Consider the following 18,722-nt stretch of genomic DNA (forward strand, 5'->3'; position numbering starts at 1 on the left):
CTGGGCTCAGACATTTGGTCTGCTCAGTAGCTGCTCCTGGATACCAGCCTCGGCAGTTGCTGCCACCTGAGCGTAAGAGCCCCCAGGGCCACCATCCCACTCCAGATGCTGGTACAGACCACCGCAGTCACCAGTCACACTCACACACAAACTCTTGACTCCAGTCACTCTGGTCTCCCAGATGCTGTCACTAAGGACATATGGTCCCGCTGCAGTTGCTGCACTCACAGCCCCATGCTCACAGTAGGAGAGAGAATCGTTCACACAGGGAAGAGTTAGAAATTAAGTTTAATGGTAGGACAGGACAGACTATGTTGGTTGGGGTCCTCCCCTGAACTTCTCATTATAAGTCCTATGCAATTAAAAAATGGTCTTCACCTACATCCCATAATGTGTCCTACATCCCTGGGCAATGATGCTGTTAGTCCAAATGGTGATCCAGAGAGCTGCTCTCAGAGACTCATCTCAATCGGTTTCGCACCTGGACAAGGGTACTGATGACTCTCCCAGGGCAGCCCTGGAAGGAGCTGGCACAAGATGTTCATTTCTCAGGAGCCTCTGACTTGGGTTCTTATTTGCAGCTGTGCCTCTGTGCTCTTTTTGAGTTTGGAGATGGGCTCTTGGTGAGGTCTGCAGTAATGGGCCTGGGAGCAGCTGGGGCAGGGTATTAACTAAACAACTCCTCCTGCCATTATTTGTGCCTTCTGTGTGTGGGCAAATGAACTTAACCTAGCACAATCCAACAAGACCATAAATCTGCTGAGACATTTGCATATGGAGGCTGCATACACAAACACTGGTAGTAATGCGCATATGAGAGCAGGTCAGCAGCACTGCTGTCTAGAAATGCATCACAATGAGGGAAAAAGCTTCATCATTGCATGGGCAATGACTTTGTTCAGGGCCACTATCACAGCCTTGTTCCTAAGACTGTAGATGAATGGATTTAAGAATGGGTACAGGACAGTGTTCAACAAAGCAACAATTCTGTTGGTATCCAAGGAACCATCTTCTGAAGGACACACATTGAGAGCAATGCAGCTCCCATATATGATGGCTAAGGTGGTGAGTTGGGAAGAACATGTGGTAACAGCTTTATTCCTCTCTGAGGCTGCTGGAATGTGCAGAATACAGAACAGGATGCTCATGTAAAACGCCAGAAGTTAAACATAAGGAACCCAGGATGACAAATGACGAGAAAACAAGAATCTTATTTTCCAAAACAGGCTGGTGTCAGAGCAGGACAGTTTGAATAAGGGGGCGTAGTCACAGAAAAAATGGTCTATCTTGTTTGAGCCACAGAAAGTCAGCTTATTGAGGAGTGGCAGACGGTAGCTGAAGAGTGTGAAGCTTATGACCCAAGTGGCAAAAACTAAGTGGATGCAGAGCTGAGGCTTCATGATGGCAGTGTAATGCAAAGGTTGGCAGATGGCAACATAGCGGTCAAAGGACATGACAACAAGTAGAACAAACTCTGTACTGCCCAAGGCAAAATATAAATAGGATTGGGCAAAGCAGCTGCTTAGTGAGATTGTCCTCCTACCAGAACACAAGATCACAAACAATCTGATGCTTGTGGAGGACGTAAACCAGGTTTCCAGAAAGGCCAAGTTGCTGATGAAAAAGTACATGGGGGTTTGCAGATGGTGATCCACACACACGAGGAAGATGATGGTTGCATTCCCCATCACTGTTGTCAGGTACATGAGCAGAAAGACCAGAGAGAAAAGTAGCTGCAGTCTTCGGTCAAGCCCTGAGAAGACCTCTAGGACAAACTCAGTAACTGCAGTTCCATTTCTGGGACTCATGCTGAACCTCAATTCATCCTGCCAAGACAGGAACATGACAGAACTACAAGTGGGATAATGTGACAGTCTCCATGAGAGGTTCAAGCCTTCCTTCTCTTGTATATTCCTTTCTTGCAGTCTCTCTGCATAACACAGACAGAAAAGGACTTTCAAGCATTCCTCACACCCTGATTTTTCAGTTTCCCATTTCAAATGGAGCCCTTGGAGAACATGCTGTTTTCTTTCTACTTTTCTCAGACATCGATAAAGAATTCTTTCTTTGGAACAGAAGGCTTTAAAGAGGCTGTCAGCTGTTTCACATTATTCCTGGGAAATTCTGAATTCACTCAGACCTATTCCAAACATCTCTCACACCTAATGTGTCCAACTCATCTCTTCTACTACACAAATGCTCAAACATCAGATCAAACCAAATATGGATGTTGAAAGAGATTCTTTCCACTTTTCAGTACTTGCTTTTTTTGGATGATGACTCCTTGTGGATTTCTACATGAGCAACATCAGGAATATCTTCTGTAATCTCCTTCTTTCTTCCACAGCTTTTTCTCTCTATTTCTTCAGGAAAGGAGATGGGAGGGTGGAATAGGGACCAAGTACAACTTGTCTTCTTTAGTACTGTAAATCATGACAGAAATTTATGACGGTTCTGCATGACTTGTCATGCAGTCTCAGCAGGTATCCATCTGCACTGGCATGCAGTTACTTCCAAACAGTTGCTCACTGCTATCACTGTCAAATGACCTAAATACAGAGAAGAAGAGCTTCTGGAAGAGATCTGTTACCTTTCTTTTGCTCCCCAGTTATAGGTTTGGAAGACCCAGCCTCTAGAGTTTCCTCTTGTCTGCATTAACTCTAAAGGGAGCCTTGGGAAAACCAGTTCTCGCAGGCGCCTGCAGTGAGGTAGATGAAATTCACAATTTGAGTCTCAAATCTCTGATTCATTAAGTCATTATGTTTTTAAAACCAATCTACACATGTCACAGAAGGAAGCACGAGAAAAAGGCATGCACTAAAGACTGGTGTTTCCCCTTTATCTTTACATTTAGACATAGAAAGGAGCAGAGGCGTTGACTCCCAAACCAGGAGGTGCAGGGGGAGACAATGGGTTTGAGGCAGTGAAACAAAGCTGTGCTGGTGAGCAGCAAGAGCACTTCAGTGCTCAGTCCCCTGAGTGGGGGGGACCCTCACATCTCATCATCCATATAAAGGATGCGCGGGGGACAGGATCTGCCTTCCCAGGGCCTAGGGCTTTGTCTTTTCTGCTTCATCAAACAGATCAAGGGTTCCTCAACATCAGAGCTACTTGCACAACACCTTTGCCTGCCTGCAATCACGGTTTCCAAGTACCTGCTCCAAGGAGTCCATGAGGAATATTTGACTTGTAATTGCCTTCAGCTGGACCAGTTAAGACTGTGAGAGACTTTGACATTTACTTCTGGCTTTATTTCCTTGACGGATTTTTCTGTCTCCTCTCATGAGGAACCTGAGTTCATGGACTCAGCACTAAATACACCATGGGGCTCATTAGGGTGGAAAGTTCTCATAAGCCATGTCTCTACTTTTCTTCACATCATCACGACTTTTTCATTTAATTAGAGAAGTTTTAGGAGTCGAGGTTGATACCAAAAATGCTGGCAAATAAAACTTTCTAAGACTCGTATTGGAGTTTTAGAAAGCAAGCATCATTTATCAGGCCTGGGCAACATGCGGGAGTGATCTCCATCAATCATGTGCAACAAGACACAGACTAGTTACAGAATGTATTTCCCACTTACATGCATATGTATAAATTTTCCCATAAATCTTATGCATATTCTCTTACTTTCCAAGGCCTGATTTTAATGTTGTGAAACTTTGCAACTGTCAAAACTCTTGCTAATTCGGATCTGGCTCCAGCTCTTTGCTTGACCTTCCGTTTAAAATAGGTGAAAACTCTAAATGAGATTATTACAGAGGAAGAGACATCTCTCAGCACATATCAGACTTCACACAATACCTTACCATTTTCAAAGAAAAAACAGTGGAAAACACTGCTTTTAAAAAAAACATGCTATCAGAGGGACAATCTGTCTAACTTTCAAAAACCACAACTGCTTAGATGAAACTTAACTGTACCATAGATTAAATCAAAATATTCCACTTTGAAATATTCCACATATTGTATCAAATCCTTCATTTTCTTTTGGACCTCTGATTCTTATTCAAAGGTCCACCACCATCCTTCTTCCCACAGGACAACAGGCAAGGCAGAATAACACCAGATAGAATACCTACATCTATTCTAGAAATTTAACCCCTTTTCGAAACTGTGCATTTTACATAATTTAATACTGAGAAGACTGTTTGTATTATGACAGCGATTAACCCTAAAGTTTGTGACAAGGAAGCCAGCCACGTAGTCAGTGACATTCTAGCTACATGGTTTGAAAATTTGATCAGCCAGTTGTTTTCTGCATCCTCTCTAAATCCTAGTCTTGTCAGGCAACATCCTGAATTTGTTCTATCCGTTTATTAAGGTCTTCCTTTATATTTGGGATATAGATGCAACAATGATCCGTGTTCAATTTCAGATCCCCACAAATTCCATGCTCTTTAGCCAGCAACAAATCTAAAATCAGGCAGTGTTGTAATAACGCCTTCGTATTAGTCTGTACCTGCTGATTAATCACTTGAATCCTTTCAACGGAACTTGTCTGCCCACTTGCCGTCCCATGATCTCCTTCCGGGTGCATTAACCAGGGGTCCTCAGCCGCTGTGGACCCCCACAGGGATCAAGTCAGGAATCATTTGAGCAACAGCAACCATTCCCGGTCTATGCGACAGGAGGGGCAGCATTGCAGGGAGTTGAGTGAGCAGGACAATCTCACAATGAGGCCACTTTCCATCATCTTTCAGTGGTCACAGAAACTTGGGGAACTCCCTGACTGCTGGCTCCACTCCCACATTGCATGTCGTTTTCAGAAACGTCCAAAGGATGAGGAGGGTAACCAACATCTGTGTCCTGGAATATGTCCACTTGGATTCCATTTATGGATGTCTGGAAGAGAAAGGGACCTGTTTTGTCTTGGACAGGTTGTGTTTCACCATCCTTCTATGACTCAACTCTTCTATGACCCGGCTTTTCTACGACTTGATCCTCTATTACCCAACTATTAGATTAGTCGCTTCTACTATGACCTGATTCTTCTGTGATCTGAACCTTCCACAAGCTTTAAATCACCTCTTTCCTACTGACATTTATTGCACACCAGTCCCACAGCTGGGACTGGTCTCTCAGCCAAGCACTTTCTCACACAGCTCCAAGCAGATCAGGGGCTCATGGCCTTATCTCATAAAACACTGAGAATGTCCATGGAATGGGATCCCCCAGCTGCCCTGGGGCCTTGCTGACTTTTTTACCCTGAAAGTTTTCCCAACCCCCCTGCTCTCTTGGCCTCTTCTTGTCCATAATTTGCTCCAGGACCCAACCATCTTTCTGGCCTCAGCAGGACTTGCTCCAGGCAAGTCTTCCTTTTGCTGGGAGCCCCATACTGGATGCAGGAGCCCTGATGAGTCCTGTGGTGGGTTAACATTGGCCAGCAGCCAAACCCCCACCCATCTGTTCCCTCGGTGCCCAGACTCAACAGGACAAAGGGAGAAAATGGACCAAAAAAGGCCCAGGAGACCACTGAAGCCTGGCCAATCGCAGCTTGATTTGTGCTGTAGGTATTCAGGTCTCCAGCCACAGCCTGGCCTGTTCATGGGCCTTGTTGATTCAGACTTGCAGAGTCACTCCCAGCTTGATGTTTTATGGGGTGAATAATGGAATGACACAAAGTCCCAGACCCCAGCGGATTCACAGAGGCCAAGGACCTACTCTTCTTCCTTTCTCTCATCACTTGGTCAGGTTTTGGGAAGAGAGGGAGAAAAACAGGTGATTTTTCAGGGTGTCAAAAACTGAAAGGGGAGACCAGGAGTCCGTCACATGTGAAACGACCTAAAGGTAATGCTCTTTCAAAACTGTTCTCTTCTGTTTCTTTTCTCAGGTTCCTTAAAATCTTCCACAGGAACCTGGAAGTGCTGAGGAGCCTCCACCTCCCTCTCTTTTAGTAAATAAGCTGACAGAACACCAAGTCAGTGTGTTTGAATTCTGTTTCCAGCCTAAAGCACTCCATGTCCTGGAGATGGGCCAGGAAACTTGCAGAAGGGTTCCACTCCTCTGGACATGAAGATGGATGTTCAAAGTGATTTCAGGAGTCAGGGCCTCCCAATAACTACGTGTCAAGTGCCTCATCTCTGTTTCTCTAGTGGAAGGTTAGATTGCTTGGTTCCTGTATAAAACTGTCTCTGTGGATGCTGATATTTCCTGAGCAGCCTGGTCTGACTTCAGAGCTGGCCCTGCTTGGAGCTGGGCATTAGACTAGAGATCACCTGAACTCCCTTCCCCCTGAGGTGTCCTTTGAGCATAAGACGTAGATACCCTCACCTCCAGTTTTATCCTTTCTCATTGGGCACACGGTCAAGGCACAGGCTCCTGGAAGAGCTGGTGGGAAAGAGACTGCTGGGAGTCTCTAGGCCAGACTCCAGACCTGCTGAGGAGACGCTGCACCAATACCTGTTTGAGAATGCATCTGTCACCTCTTCTCTGAATGGGAAACTAATAAACTATAAATTTTAAATAAGAAATAAGTATACGTGCACTTTGAAATCTTCCTCTTTAACCACACTGGGAAATGACTCACAGGAGCTGTACACGACTTGAAGACCTGAAGAAAACTCCAGGAAGAGAAAGAGCTTGTTAAGGCTTTCTGTATTTTAATGAGACCCAGGGTGTATTTCATGCTGAGGCCTTGAACCTTAAGCTACTGAGAGGAGATCAAGCAAAGATCTCAAGAATTCAAAAGTACAACTCAGAGCACCTTGAAGTATTAATTGGTCACAGTCAATTGAGGATCGTCCCAGTCAAGGCCTCCCCAGGGACTCGTTAGAGCATCGTCTTGGAGGCCATAATTGCAGGCAGGCAAAGGTGCTGTGCAGGCATCTGTGATGCTGAGAAAAGCCTGGACTTACTTGATGAAGCAGAAAGGCCATGCTCTGACCCCAGGCCATGGGAAGGCAGATCTGGCTTTGACTCCAGTGACGCTGGTGTTGTGAACATTCTCATACTGCCTAATCAAATTTGGAGCTGTTATTCCATGTAATTCCAAATACAGGCCTGTAGAGTTACATGAGTTGCCAAGGCTCTCAAGCAGGTTCATAGAAGAGCTGGGTCATAGAAGGGCAGGGTTGTAGAGTAATAGAGGAGTTTCATTTTAGCAGGTTCATAGAAGTCTCATGTCGTAGCAGATTCACATCATAAAAAGGTCATAGAATATTCAGGTCATGGAAGAGTTGAGTCATAGAAGTTTATTCTTACATTCTTACATAGAAGTAAGAGTTTATTCTTACATTCTTACATAGAAGTAAGAGTTTATTCAGGTTTTAGAAGGGTTTGGTCATAGAAGGGTTGGTTCAGGGAAGGGATAGGTCACGGAAGAGTCATAGAATAGGCTGATCACAGAAGGGTCATAGAAGAGTAAAAAATTTAATGGAATAATTCGCCAAGGTACGGGGTCTCAGGTGGGATGTGGCATGGGGAGGCAGGCTGTAATTCAATTCAAATATGCTGTTGTTTTTCCAATACAAATTTTTACCGACAGTTATCATTGTAATAACAGTAATTTCAAAACTCATTGTGACCTAATTCTTTGAATCCTTATCTTTACTGGGTTCCCTGAGTTCCACTGGATTTTCCACTCAGGCTTTGGTACATGCTTAATTCCCATGTAGTGAGCAGTTGGGGATCATTTTTCTGTGGTTGATGAAGGTCGAAGAAGGTCGAACCTCCTTAATCCATGAATGATGAATCCAGGCTTGTACACAGCCAGCTTCACGGCTGTAGTTAAAAGCACCTGGTATGGTCTTTTCCACCTAGGAGAGAATTAATTGTTCCAAGCCCCAGGACTTGATCTACACCCAATCTCCAGACTGGAACAGATGTGCTAGTGTATCAAACTCTAGGGATTTGTTAACTGTCATGAATGTCTGCAGTTCCTGGAGACTCTTTCCTAACGATATCAAATAGTTATTAATGTCCAAATTCCCTTTAACAGTGATATCTCATAGGACATAAGGCACCTTGATTAAAACTGTATTGTCTTTTCTTGTGGCCATTACTCCAGCTGGTTCAGGAGGGCCATTTGGATTTTTACACCATGCTTTGGCTCCCTCGTTAAGACTGGTGGATCCAAATTCTTTTCCTCCATGAACGATGATGACCTGAGGTGGATCTCCCCTCTATTTTTCTCATTGCTAAATAAACAACTTAGATAAATCAAAAAATGCAGCATATCTATCTCAGATGCTCATTGCCCTCTCCTTCCTGGAATCCGGCCAAGGCCCCAAGAGAGGAGATAAGGAGATCTCCTTACTTGAAACTAAAGGGGCTGTTGAGGTGCAGCATTCCTGTGTAGTTCTTTCACACAGCACTCATGTTCCTGCTGATTGGTCAGCCAGGGGGTTGATAGTCCTTTTCTCTCCTGTGTAGGCTGGAGAATCTACAATTAGGTGGCACAGCCCAATTCTACTGATAATGCAACTATGATGCATTTTCTCACACTCTATGTGTTAAAAATTGGAACAGCACAACTCTACTGATCACAGCAATGTGAGGAGTTATAGATTAAACAGCACACACAGCAGTGCAACATGAATCATCCATGGGGTACTTATTTTGTTTGAGGCCTGTTTATCAAGCTCTGTCACTTAGCGGACACATCCTGCCATGGGCCAGCCCCTCACCAAGTGCTGGGATAGTGCTCCCTGCAGGAACAGGAGGAAGAGACAGTGCCACTCAAGGCCTCCTCCCTGTCCCCAACTGTCTGCTCCTGGGGTCTCACTGCCCCCCTCCCACAGTGTGTTGTTGCTCCAGCTACAAGGGGAGCACAGAGACCTGGGGCCACCCCATCCATCCCTGCTAGGCCCACAATACAGTTGTGCTCCAGCTGTCAGACCCCCTGTCCATGCCTGCCAGAGAGAAACAGTCATGGGCTGTCAGCCCTGGGCTTGCTATGGGCACCAGTGTTCATGCCAGGAGCCAGCCCAGGAGACATGGCCACACTGCAGCCTCTGGGAGAGGAGGATGATGCTGCTAGTATCACAGGGAGACTCCACCTCTTCTCTATGGCCCCACTATGGGGCTTGAGAAAGGGGAGCAAGGGGAGAACGGGGAACGAGAAAGGGAAATTATGGCAGTGGCCACAAGCCAGAGCCTTGAGTCTCCCCCAGCTGTAGTGAGTGGCTGGAACCAGACCTGCTTCCCGACTCAGGATAGTAGCAGCCATAGCCAGCACGGTGGTGACCAAAGTGGACTCCATCTCTAGGGTGAACAGGGCCATGAGGAGGGGAAAGGAACCACCCCAGCTCACTGCTCCCTACTCTCAATGCCACAATGCTCACCCTACGTAAAGAGACTGGGCTTTGCCTGGCTGGTGTGCTCCTTTACCCATCCTTCTTCTCCAGGCAAATGTTGATGTAGGCCAAGGTGTAGTAGGTGCCATCACTATTGGGTGTGATGCTGCTCCACACAGTGTCCTGGTCCCTCACCTCACTGTCCTTCAGCCAGCTGACGGTGATAGGGCGTGGGTAGAAGCTGTAAACGTGGCAGCACAAAGTCAGAATACTCTGGGACTCCTTCCCAGACACTCGAACCCTAGGGGTCTCTGGGGAGATGGTGGCAGTGAGGGTCAGCACATTCACCTGTACTGGACACTCCCCCTGGGTCCCTGCCTCACCCTCACCTTTTCTCTCCAGCATGGCCTGTCTGTACCTCAGGTATTTCCTCAGCCACTTGATGCAGGTGTTCTCCAGGAAGTCCTTCCACAGCTCAGCTTCAGTCCTGTCCTCCCAAAGCTTCTTGGAGATTTCTGCCACTGTCCCCCATGCAATGAACATCATCATGGCCATGTCAAGGGTGAGGAATTCCTTCCTATCGTATGCATTCCAATAAAACCCACTGATGTTGCTGTCCTCCAGCAGCTCACAGCCATATGTGCACTGCCATGTATGAACCCCTGACACACGACCAGAGAGATGGGGCTTAGGGGCTACCACAGCCCTGGGCCTTCATGGGGGCATGGACCTTCTGGCTTTGTCCCCTGCCTTCTGAGGCTTGGGGAGAATTGGGCACCGGTACAAGAACTGTCCTCCATCCTAATTGGGGCCCAGAGCACTCAAGGGGCTCCATAAAGCCATGATGCAGACCCTCTGCCACTTGCTCCATGGCACCCTGGGGTAACAAGGGGATGGGATCTCAAATGCTGGGAAGACAACAAAAAGATGGGACAAGGTCGGGGGACACCCTCTGTCTCTGGGATGGGGGTAAAAAAAGGCAGTGTGAAGAGGCTGGGAGCCGCTCTTATTCTGGGGGCCTTAACTGCTGTGGAGATGGTGAGAGGCTGGGACAGGGCAGCCAGGATCTTCTCGGGATTTGGGACAATGTGGCTAGGAGCCTTCTGGCAATGACACTGCATAAAAAAAGGGCTGGCACAGGCTGCTGTTGTAGCCTGGGGCAGGTGGGAACTCTCCCATTCCTATGCTGGGCCCTCAGGTCTACCCCACTTCTCCAGGTGGCCAGTCTTCCCGGCTCCACTGCGTTGTCATGTCTAGCCCATTCTGCCGAGCAAACAGGGCAACCTGGCTCCACGGGGCACCATTTCTTCCTTGTGCTGCCAGAATGTCAGGTCTACCTCACTACACTGGACCAGCAGATCTACCCAGCTCGGTTCGGCCAACAGGTTTTCTTAGCTCCACTGGGCAGAACGTCTACACAGTTCTGCTGGGTTGCCACGTCTACTCTCAGCATCAGTCAGAAGTCTGCTCAGCTCAGCTTAGATGACAGGTTGTAGAATCATAGAATGAGTTGGAAGAGACCTTAAAGATCATCTGCTTCCAACCTTCCTTGCCATGGGCAAGGGACACCTACCACTGGACCATGCTGCTGAAGGCCCCATCCAACCTGGCCCTGAACACTTTTAGGGAGAGGACATCCACAACTTCCCTGGGCAACTTGTGCACCTGCCTTCCCACCCTCATCATAAAGAATTTTTTCCTGATGTCTAATCTAAATCTTCCCCCTGCAATTTAAAGCCACTCCTCCACACAATATGACTACAAGCTCTCGGAAAAAGTCCATCCTTAGCTTTCTTGTATGCCACCTTCAGGTACTGAAAGGCTGCTATAAGGTCTCCTCAGAGCCTTCTCTTCTCCAGGCTGAACAACTCCAACTCTCTCAGCCTGTCCTCATAGCAGAAGTGCTCCAGCACTCTGATCGTCTTTGTAGTTCTCCTCTGGATCCATTCCAATATTTCCATGTCTTTCTTATGCTGGGAATTCCAGAACTGGACACAGGATTCTAGGTAGGGTCTCGTGAGAGAAGCAGAAGGGAAGAATCCCCTCAATTAGCCTGCTGGCCATGCTTCTTTTGATGCAGCCCAGGACACGGTTTGGCTTTCTGGGCTGTGAGAGCATGTTGTCAGCTCACACTGAACTTCTCATCACTGAGTACCTCTAAGTCCTTCTTCTTGGGGCTGTTCTCCATCTCACACCCACCCCCCATCCTGTATTAAAACCACGGATTGCCTCGACCCAGGTATAGGGCCTTGCAGTTGGCTTTGTTGAACCTCATGAGGTTCACACAGGCCCACTTCTCCAGCTTGTCCTGGTCCCACTTCATGACATCTCATCCTTCTGGCATGACAACTGCACCACTCAGCTTGATATCACCTGTAAATTTGCTGAGGATGCTCTTGATCTTGCTGTCTATATTATTGATGAAGATACTAAACTGCACTGGTCCAGGATGGACCTCTAAGGGGCACCACTTGTCATGGATCTTTATCTGGACATTGAGCTGTTGACCCCTATTCTCTGAATGCGACCGTCCAATCAATTCCTTATCCACCAAATGGTCCACCCATCAAATCCTTATCTCTCCAATTTAGAGAGAAGGTTGTTGGGGGGGACTGTGTCAAAGGCTTTACAGAATCCAGATAGATAATAAAAGATATTAAACAAGACTGACCCCAACACAGAGCCCAGGGACACTGTTTGTGACTAGCTGCCAGCTGGATTGAGCTCCATTCACCACAACTTTCTGGGCTCAGCCATCCATACAGTTTTTTTTTACCCAGCAAAGAGTACACCTTTCTAAGCCATGGGCCACCTAAGAGAATGCTGTTGGAGACAGTGTCCAAGACTTTATTGAAATCAAAGCAAACAATATCCCCAGCTTTTGCCTCATCAACCAGGTGGGTCACCTGGTCATAGGTGATCAGGTTGGTCAAACAGGACCTGCTCTTTGTACACCCATGCTGGCTGAGCCTTATACCCTGGTTGTCCTGCACATGTGTGATAAGTGCATTCAAGATGAACCGCTTCAAAATCTTTCCTGGTTCTGAAGTCAAGCTGACAGGTCTGTAGTTCCCCAGATCCTACTTCTGGCCCTTCTTGCAGATGGGTGTCTCAATGGCAAGCTTCCAGTTGCCTGGGACTTCCCCTGTTGACTAGGACTGATAGTAAATGGTGGCGAGGGGCTTCGTAAGCCTCCATACTCTCAGATGGATTCCATCTAATCCCATCCCATCCCATCCCATCCCATCCCATCCCATCCCATCCCATCCCATCCCATAGACTTGTGACTGTCCAGGTGGTGTAGCAGGTCATTAACTGGATTATTGGGGTGTTCTGTCAGGCTGGCAAGTTCACCAGGCTCTGCCCAGGTGGCAGGTCTTTCAGGCTAATCCACGTTGCAAGGTCTTCCCCACTCCACCAGGCTGGCAGGTCTATTCCACTCCACTAGGCTGGCAAGCCTTTCTGGCTCTGCTGAGCAGACAGGTCAAGCTTGCAACTGCTGGTTGCCAGGTCTACCTGGCTCCACTGGAATACCAGATATAGTCAGATACACTGACTAGACACTGGATCCAGATGCACTGGATCACCAGATCTACCGTGGTTTGTAAGGCAGCAAGCATCCCTGGCTCCACTAGGTGTACAGGTTTATCTGGCTCTGTTGGGCTGACAGGTCTATTCACCTCCAGCTGGGGGCATGTCTTTTAATCTTTTCGATGTTGCCAAGTCTAACCTTCTCTGACAGGCTGACAGATCTAGTCCACTCTAACAGTCAAGCAGGTCTACCTGGCTCCACCATGCACATCCACCTGGCAATGCCTGGGTGAGCCGCAGCCTAGCCCCTTGCTGATCTTGGAAGATGCTGTCCTTGAAGACCCTCTGTACCAAGTTCTGTGACAAATCTGTCTCCCACAGGAATGGTTCCAGCTCCTCCTGCCTGTGCACCTGGATGAGGGCATTACTTCCCATGGGGGCTGAAGCCCTGCAGCTGTCGCAAGTTCATTGCTGCCATGAGGAAACCTGGGACCAAGCGTGCAAGATCCTGTGTGCGCAAAGACTTTACTTAGAGCAGAGACAGGGCTGAGACAGAAGAGAGCTGAATGTCTTTCTGGTCCAAGGTCTAAAGATCCAGGATGAAATGCCTAAATCCTCTCAATGGAACAGATCTTCGCAGCTAGGTTAAATGAGATCATGCCTTGTTACCTTACTGCTGTCCTATTTAATGATGGGATACAAAAAGTGATGCCCAAATAATTTTCTTACAGGAGCAACGACAGTGCAGGAAAAAAGTGTCTCTCTCCAGCTTCAGCCTGTTTCAAAGCAGGTTCCCCTGGAGACCCAGGGACACCTCAAGGAAGCCCAGAGTTGGCAGAGAAAGGGCTGCCTTGGGCTGCTCCTCTGCTGCTAAGCTGGGCTGGGCTCCTGGCATGGAGGGAGCTGGTGGCAAGTAGGCAGCACTACAAAGAGCCATCTCTGGGCAGGAGCAGCTCTTCTGCAAAGCCCAGCTGGGCTGAGGGCACTGCCTGCAAGCAGCGAGGGGAGGAGGAATGCAGAGAGATGTTAAAAGCAGGTTGGGGTAGGAGGAAGAGGAAGCTTCATTTGCAGAAAAATCTTCACAGCCCTTCTACAGATGAGTCTCTGGCTTAGGACAGTTCTTGGAGGGATCTCCTAAAGCCGACACAGACCACAGCCTGTGGCATCTGTCAGGAGGGCTTGTGCAGTTGTTTGAACCAGGGCTGCTCACAGTTCCAGATAACCCCAGAATATTTCCAATGGGACATTTCAAGTCGAAGATCAAGGCAGAGGTTACATTAAAGATAAGACACTTTGCTGAGTCTGTGTTTTCACTGTCCTACTCTTGGGGAATTTCCAGGGAGAAATGGCTCTCGAGGTTGAAAAAAATCACTGAGGCTCCTTGAGTCTGATGGGGGCCACCTAAATTGTCTCCAGCTGCCCCTCTGCCTATGGACACCATCAGCACTGCTGGATCCATCAGGCTTAACCTTATCTGCCCTTTTCCACCTGGAAAAAAGATAGAGGGACAAAGCAGCTCCCCTCCCTCTGCACTGAGCCACAGGCTATTAAAAAACTGTAAAAAAACCTCTCCGTCTGAAATATTTTTGGAATGTGGTATCTTAGCACTGCAAGTGCTGATGACATCAGCTTTTACAGTTCTGACTATTCCTGGGCATCTGACAAGGCTCCTGGGCCAATAGCCTTGTCATCACCACCTCCACACACCCATGTACTTCTTCGTCCTCCACCTCTCTCTCCTCAATATCGGCTGCATCTCTGCTACCATCTCCAAATCCATGGCTGGTTCCCTCTGGGACGCCAGGGCAATCTCCTATGCAGGATGTGTTGCCCAGGTCTTTGTATAATTTTTGGTTTGTGCAGAGTATTCTTTTTTCATTATCATGTCCTATGACCGCTACATTGCCATCTGCAAACCCCTACACTATGGGAGCCTCCTGGGAAGCAGAGCTTGTATCCACATGGCAGCAGTTGCCTGGGGTGCTGGGTTTCTCACTGCTCTGCTGCACACAGCCAAAACATTTTCATTTCCCCTGTGCCAAGGCAATGATGTGGACTAGCTTTTCTATGAAATCCCCCAGATCCTCAAGCACTCCTGCTCAGATGCTGATGCCACTGAGGTTGGAATTCTTGTGGTCAGTGTCTTAATGGTATTTGGCTGTTTTGTTTTCATTGTGGTGTCCCATGTGCAGATCTTCAAGGTTATGCTGAGGATCCCCTCTGAGCAGGAACAGCACAAAGCCTTTTCTGTGGGCCTCCATCTCCTCCTCTTTCCTGAACCTGGTGGTTGCAGTCTTCTACTCAGAGGTGCCTCCATCAGTGAACCCCCTCATCTACAGCTTAAGGATCAAGGAACTCTAGGATTCAATGTGGAAACTGATGATTGAATGTTCTTCTGAAGCAATAAATTCTTGATCTTCTGCCTAGCAGTTACAATGTAACTCAATGCAGGCCCAAATTATCTTCTTTTTTTTTTTTGTTATTCACTTGCTGTAAAGTTTCTGACCGCTTTCTCATTCACTGGCCAGTTTTCTTTTCTGAGCAATGGGCTGTGTAAATGAGAAGCCAATCTCCTGTGTGGTTAAAAAGAATAAAAGGCCCTTTAATCCCTTCTTTTTTTTCCTGAGACCCCCTTCTGCAAGTCATTTTTGGAGCTGTAGGGACAGCTCCTGTGTGCATAGGTGGAGAGGAAAAGAGTACCAGCATTGCCAGGCAGCACCAGTGCTTGATCTCCCAGCTCTGTTCCCTCTCCACTTCCACACCTTCCTTCTCATCCCTTGCCTTGCTGTAAGGCCTGAGTGCTCTGGCAGCTTGGTCACAGACGTCTTGTGTGGCAGTGCTGTGCCCACAGGCAGTGGGCACTTGTGTGACAGAGCTGCTGCCAGAACAGTCTTTCCATAATGCAAGGGGATCTCCTTAGGGCAGTGCCCGAAGGCTTAGGTTTTCTGTGGTGATTGAGGGGTAAGGACTCTATTTGAGGTGCAAACAAAATCGTTTATTGAGTGAACATACAGAGCTTTTCTACCCCTCATCTAGCTTATTAGCAGCTACCCCAGTAAAATTCCACTATTCATAGAGATAAACACAAAAACTGCAGATAGAAATGTACACCTTATCTCCTTGTTATGTTTTCTTCTTCTTCACTTCTCACACACTTCACCCCGCATCCCACGAGTACAGCTTCATGATTCAAGGACTTTAAGCTACCTAGCAAGCTTCAAACCAATGGCTGTTTGGTCTGTGCTCACATTAATGTGTGGCATTATAGGCATACCAGCACAACTGCCACCTGCACCAGCACATGCACAATAGTGGAGTCTTTAAGTCTGTACATTTTAGGGACAAAGCCTTCTCTCATCAAATTCAAACCCAAACATGCTTTCTCCCATAGTTTCTTCTAAGGTTTCTTTCACAACCACCACCAAGAGCGTGGCCCATAGTTGAAAGCACCAGAATGTCCCCTGAAAGGCATCTCTAAGGCACAGGAATAAAAGCACAGATAACTGTGGGTGTTCAGGGTTGGGACATATGAACCATCAGGGCCAGCAGGCATGATCCTTTACCAGACCCTTCTTTTATTCTTTTGTAACTTGACTCTTCTATGGCCTTTATTACAACCCTTCTATGACTAAACACTTTTATGACCTGAACATTCTATCACCCTTCTATGACCTGATCCTTCTGTTACCCAACCTGTTTATTACCTGACTCTTCTGTTACCCTGCTTTCCTGTGACTCTTTTACAACTCTTCTATGATCAGTCTTTCCCCATAGCATCACACACTCCACATTCCATCTGACCCTTCCATGACCATTCTATGATCCAGCTCTTTTGTAACCCAAGCCTGCTATGACCCAACTCATATGCAAACATTCTATGACCTGACTCTTCTGTGACTCAAGTCTTCTACGGCCCAGTTTTGCTATGATATGACCCTTCTGCTACCTGAGTCTTCTATGACTCTTCCATTACCCACCTTTCCAATGTCTATGCTATGACTTCATTCATCTCATCTTTGACCCAACCCTTCTGTGACTCGAGCCGTCTCTAACCTATTCTTCCATGATGTGACTCGTCTATGACCTGAGCCTACTATTACCAAACTCTTCTAAGACCCAGAAAAAGAGTCAGGTCACAGAAGACTTGGATCGTAGATATGTCCAATCATAGAAGTATTCAGCCAGAGAAGAGTTGCATCAGAGGAGAGCTGGGTCAGAGGTGATTAATAAAACAGTCACAGAAGAGTCAGGTCACAGAAGAGTTGGGTAATGGAAGGGTCACAGAAGGGTCATAGAAATGTTTGGTCACAGAAGACTTGGGTCATCAAAGAGTTAAGTTTCAGAAGGATTATTGAAGATTTGCATCACAGAAGGGTCATAGAAGGTCATGGATGATAAAGGCCATAGAAAAGTCAGATTACAGAAGAGTCATAAAAGATTTGGGTCATACAAGGGCTGTAGAAGTGTCAGGACACAGCATTTGAGTGGAGAAACCTTCCTCAGAGGAACATCTGAAAGTGTTCGTGCTGGTGCATTTTATATCTCTATTGCTGCTGCTATCTTTTTCATTTTCCCGTGTCTATCTCCTTGGAAGAAATCTTCAAGGAAAAAAATCCATTGGCTTCTAGAATAAGGCAGGGTAGATGAGATCCATGATCACCGTTGTACTTGGTGTTACTTGTTCTTACTAGAATGGAGTTAACTTTCCCCATAGCATCACACACTCCATATCCCACTGACCCCAGGAAGAGCCTTGAGACATACAGGAGGGACAGAGTCTGCCTGCCCAGGGCTTGGCCTTTCTGCTTCACCAAACAAACCCAGACATTTCTCAGCATCACAGCTGCCTGCACAGCATTTTTGCCTGTCTGCAATCATGGCCTCCAATTCTCTGCTCTAACGAGTCCTCCAGTGAGGATCGTTCTATTGTTAGGAACGATGCTCACTGAGACCAATTAATACTTCAGGGTGCTCTGAGATATGCTTTTGACTTCTTGAGAGCTTTGCTCCATCTCCTTTCAGCAGCTGAGTTTCAAGGCCTCATCAGCAAATACACCCCGGGTCTCATTAAAATACAGAAAGCCAGAACGAGCTCTTTCTCTTCCTGGAGAGAAGGAAGGTCTTTAAGCCTTGTAAAGATCATTTAAAAAATATAATTAAAGCCTTGTCTAATGAGACAATCGGAGCTGAGAGTCAGGCAAGCTTTGCACTCCCTGAAGTTCAAAGCAGCAGGTGGGGAGTGGAGAGTTCTCTTAATGAACAGAGAATGAGAGGAGGAGAAAATGAAAGAATAGAACATGCCTTTGTCTGGAGAATCTGAGCCTGCATAGATGACATCTGAAGTGGCCCCTGGATCAGGAGAGGGGAGGGGACAGGAAAGATGAGGGACATTAAATGCACTGTGTGACAGGAAGAAGAGTGGTGAGGAAGTTCCAGGGGAAGATCAATATTTCTTTGGAAAACCCTGCGTGAAAGCACATGGGATTAGTCGAAGTCTCTTGTGGGTGAGGACAAGCAAGGGTTGCATTCACCTTTGAAAGGGGGCAAAAGTGCAACCCAGGGACTCCTAGCCTGCGCAAAGGTCACTTTGGTGAGGAGTGACCATGGAATGAGCACTCTCAGGTGATATTTTGGGCACCTGAAAGAGAAGAACATCATCATGGACTCACTAAGGGTAAGTCACACCTCACCAGCCTGGTTGTCTTCATGACGAAGCAGCTGCATTTGTGCTTGAGGAGACAAGCATTGGTGTCATCCACCTCCTTCTGCAAGACTTTTGGCATGGTCTCCCTCAATCTTCTTGTACCCAAGTGTGGCCATCACAGTCTGGGTGGGTTGATCAAACAGAGGAGAAAACACTGTTTGGATGATGAGGCTGAAAGAACAGTGGTGAAGGGACTGCACCCTTCTGGAAGGCCAGGGGACACCCTGGGGTTTGGTGAGGTGTCTCAAAGG

At 47.1% G+C, this 18,722-nt stretch overlaps 2 protein-coding genes across 2 annotated transcripts; both read right to left on the reverse strand.

Annotated features, from left to right (window-relative positions):
• Positions 1-490: 490 nt before the first annotated feature.
• Positions 491-2,882, reverse strand: LOC128853726 (olfactory receptor 49-like). The gene is given in 3 exon segments (XM_054080734.1): positions 491-1,160; positions 1,162-1,211; positions 1,214-2,882. Coding segments are annotated over 3 exon segments (990 nt in total). The 5' UTR covers positions 1,845-2,882; the 3' UTR covers positions 491-851.
• A 4,510-nt stretch (positions 2,883-7,392) lies between these two features.
• LOC104068222 (class I histocompatibility antigen, F10 alpha chain-like) lies at positions 7,393-10,673 on the reverse strand. Its single transcript, XM_054080722.1, has one exon. The coding sequence runs from the start codon at positions 9,789-9,791 to the stop codon at positions 9,327-9,329; it is 465 nt and encodes a 154-aa protein (XP_053936697.1). The 5' UTR covers positions 9,792-10,673; the 3' UTR covers positions 7,393-9,326.
• Between the last annotated feature and the right edge of the window lie 8,049 nt (positions 10,674-18,722).

This window comes from Cuculus canorus, chromosome 15 (assembly GCF_017976375.1).
Source record: "Cuculus canorus isolate bCucCan1 chromosome 15, bCucCan1.pri, whole genome shotgun sequence".
NCBI lineage: Eukaryota > Metazoa > Chordata > Aves > Cuculiformes > Cuculidae > Cuculus > Cuculus canorus.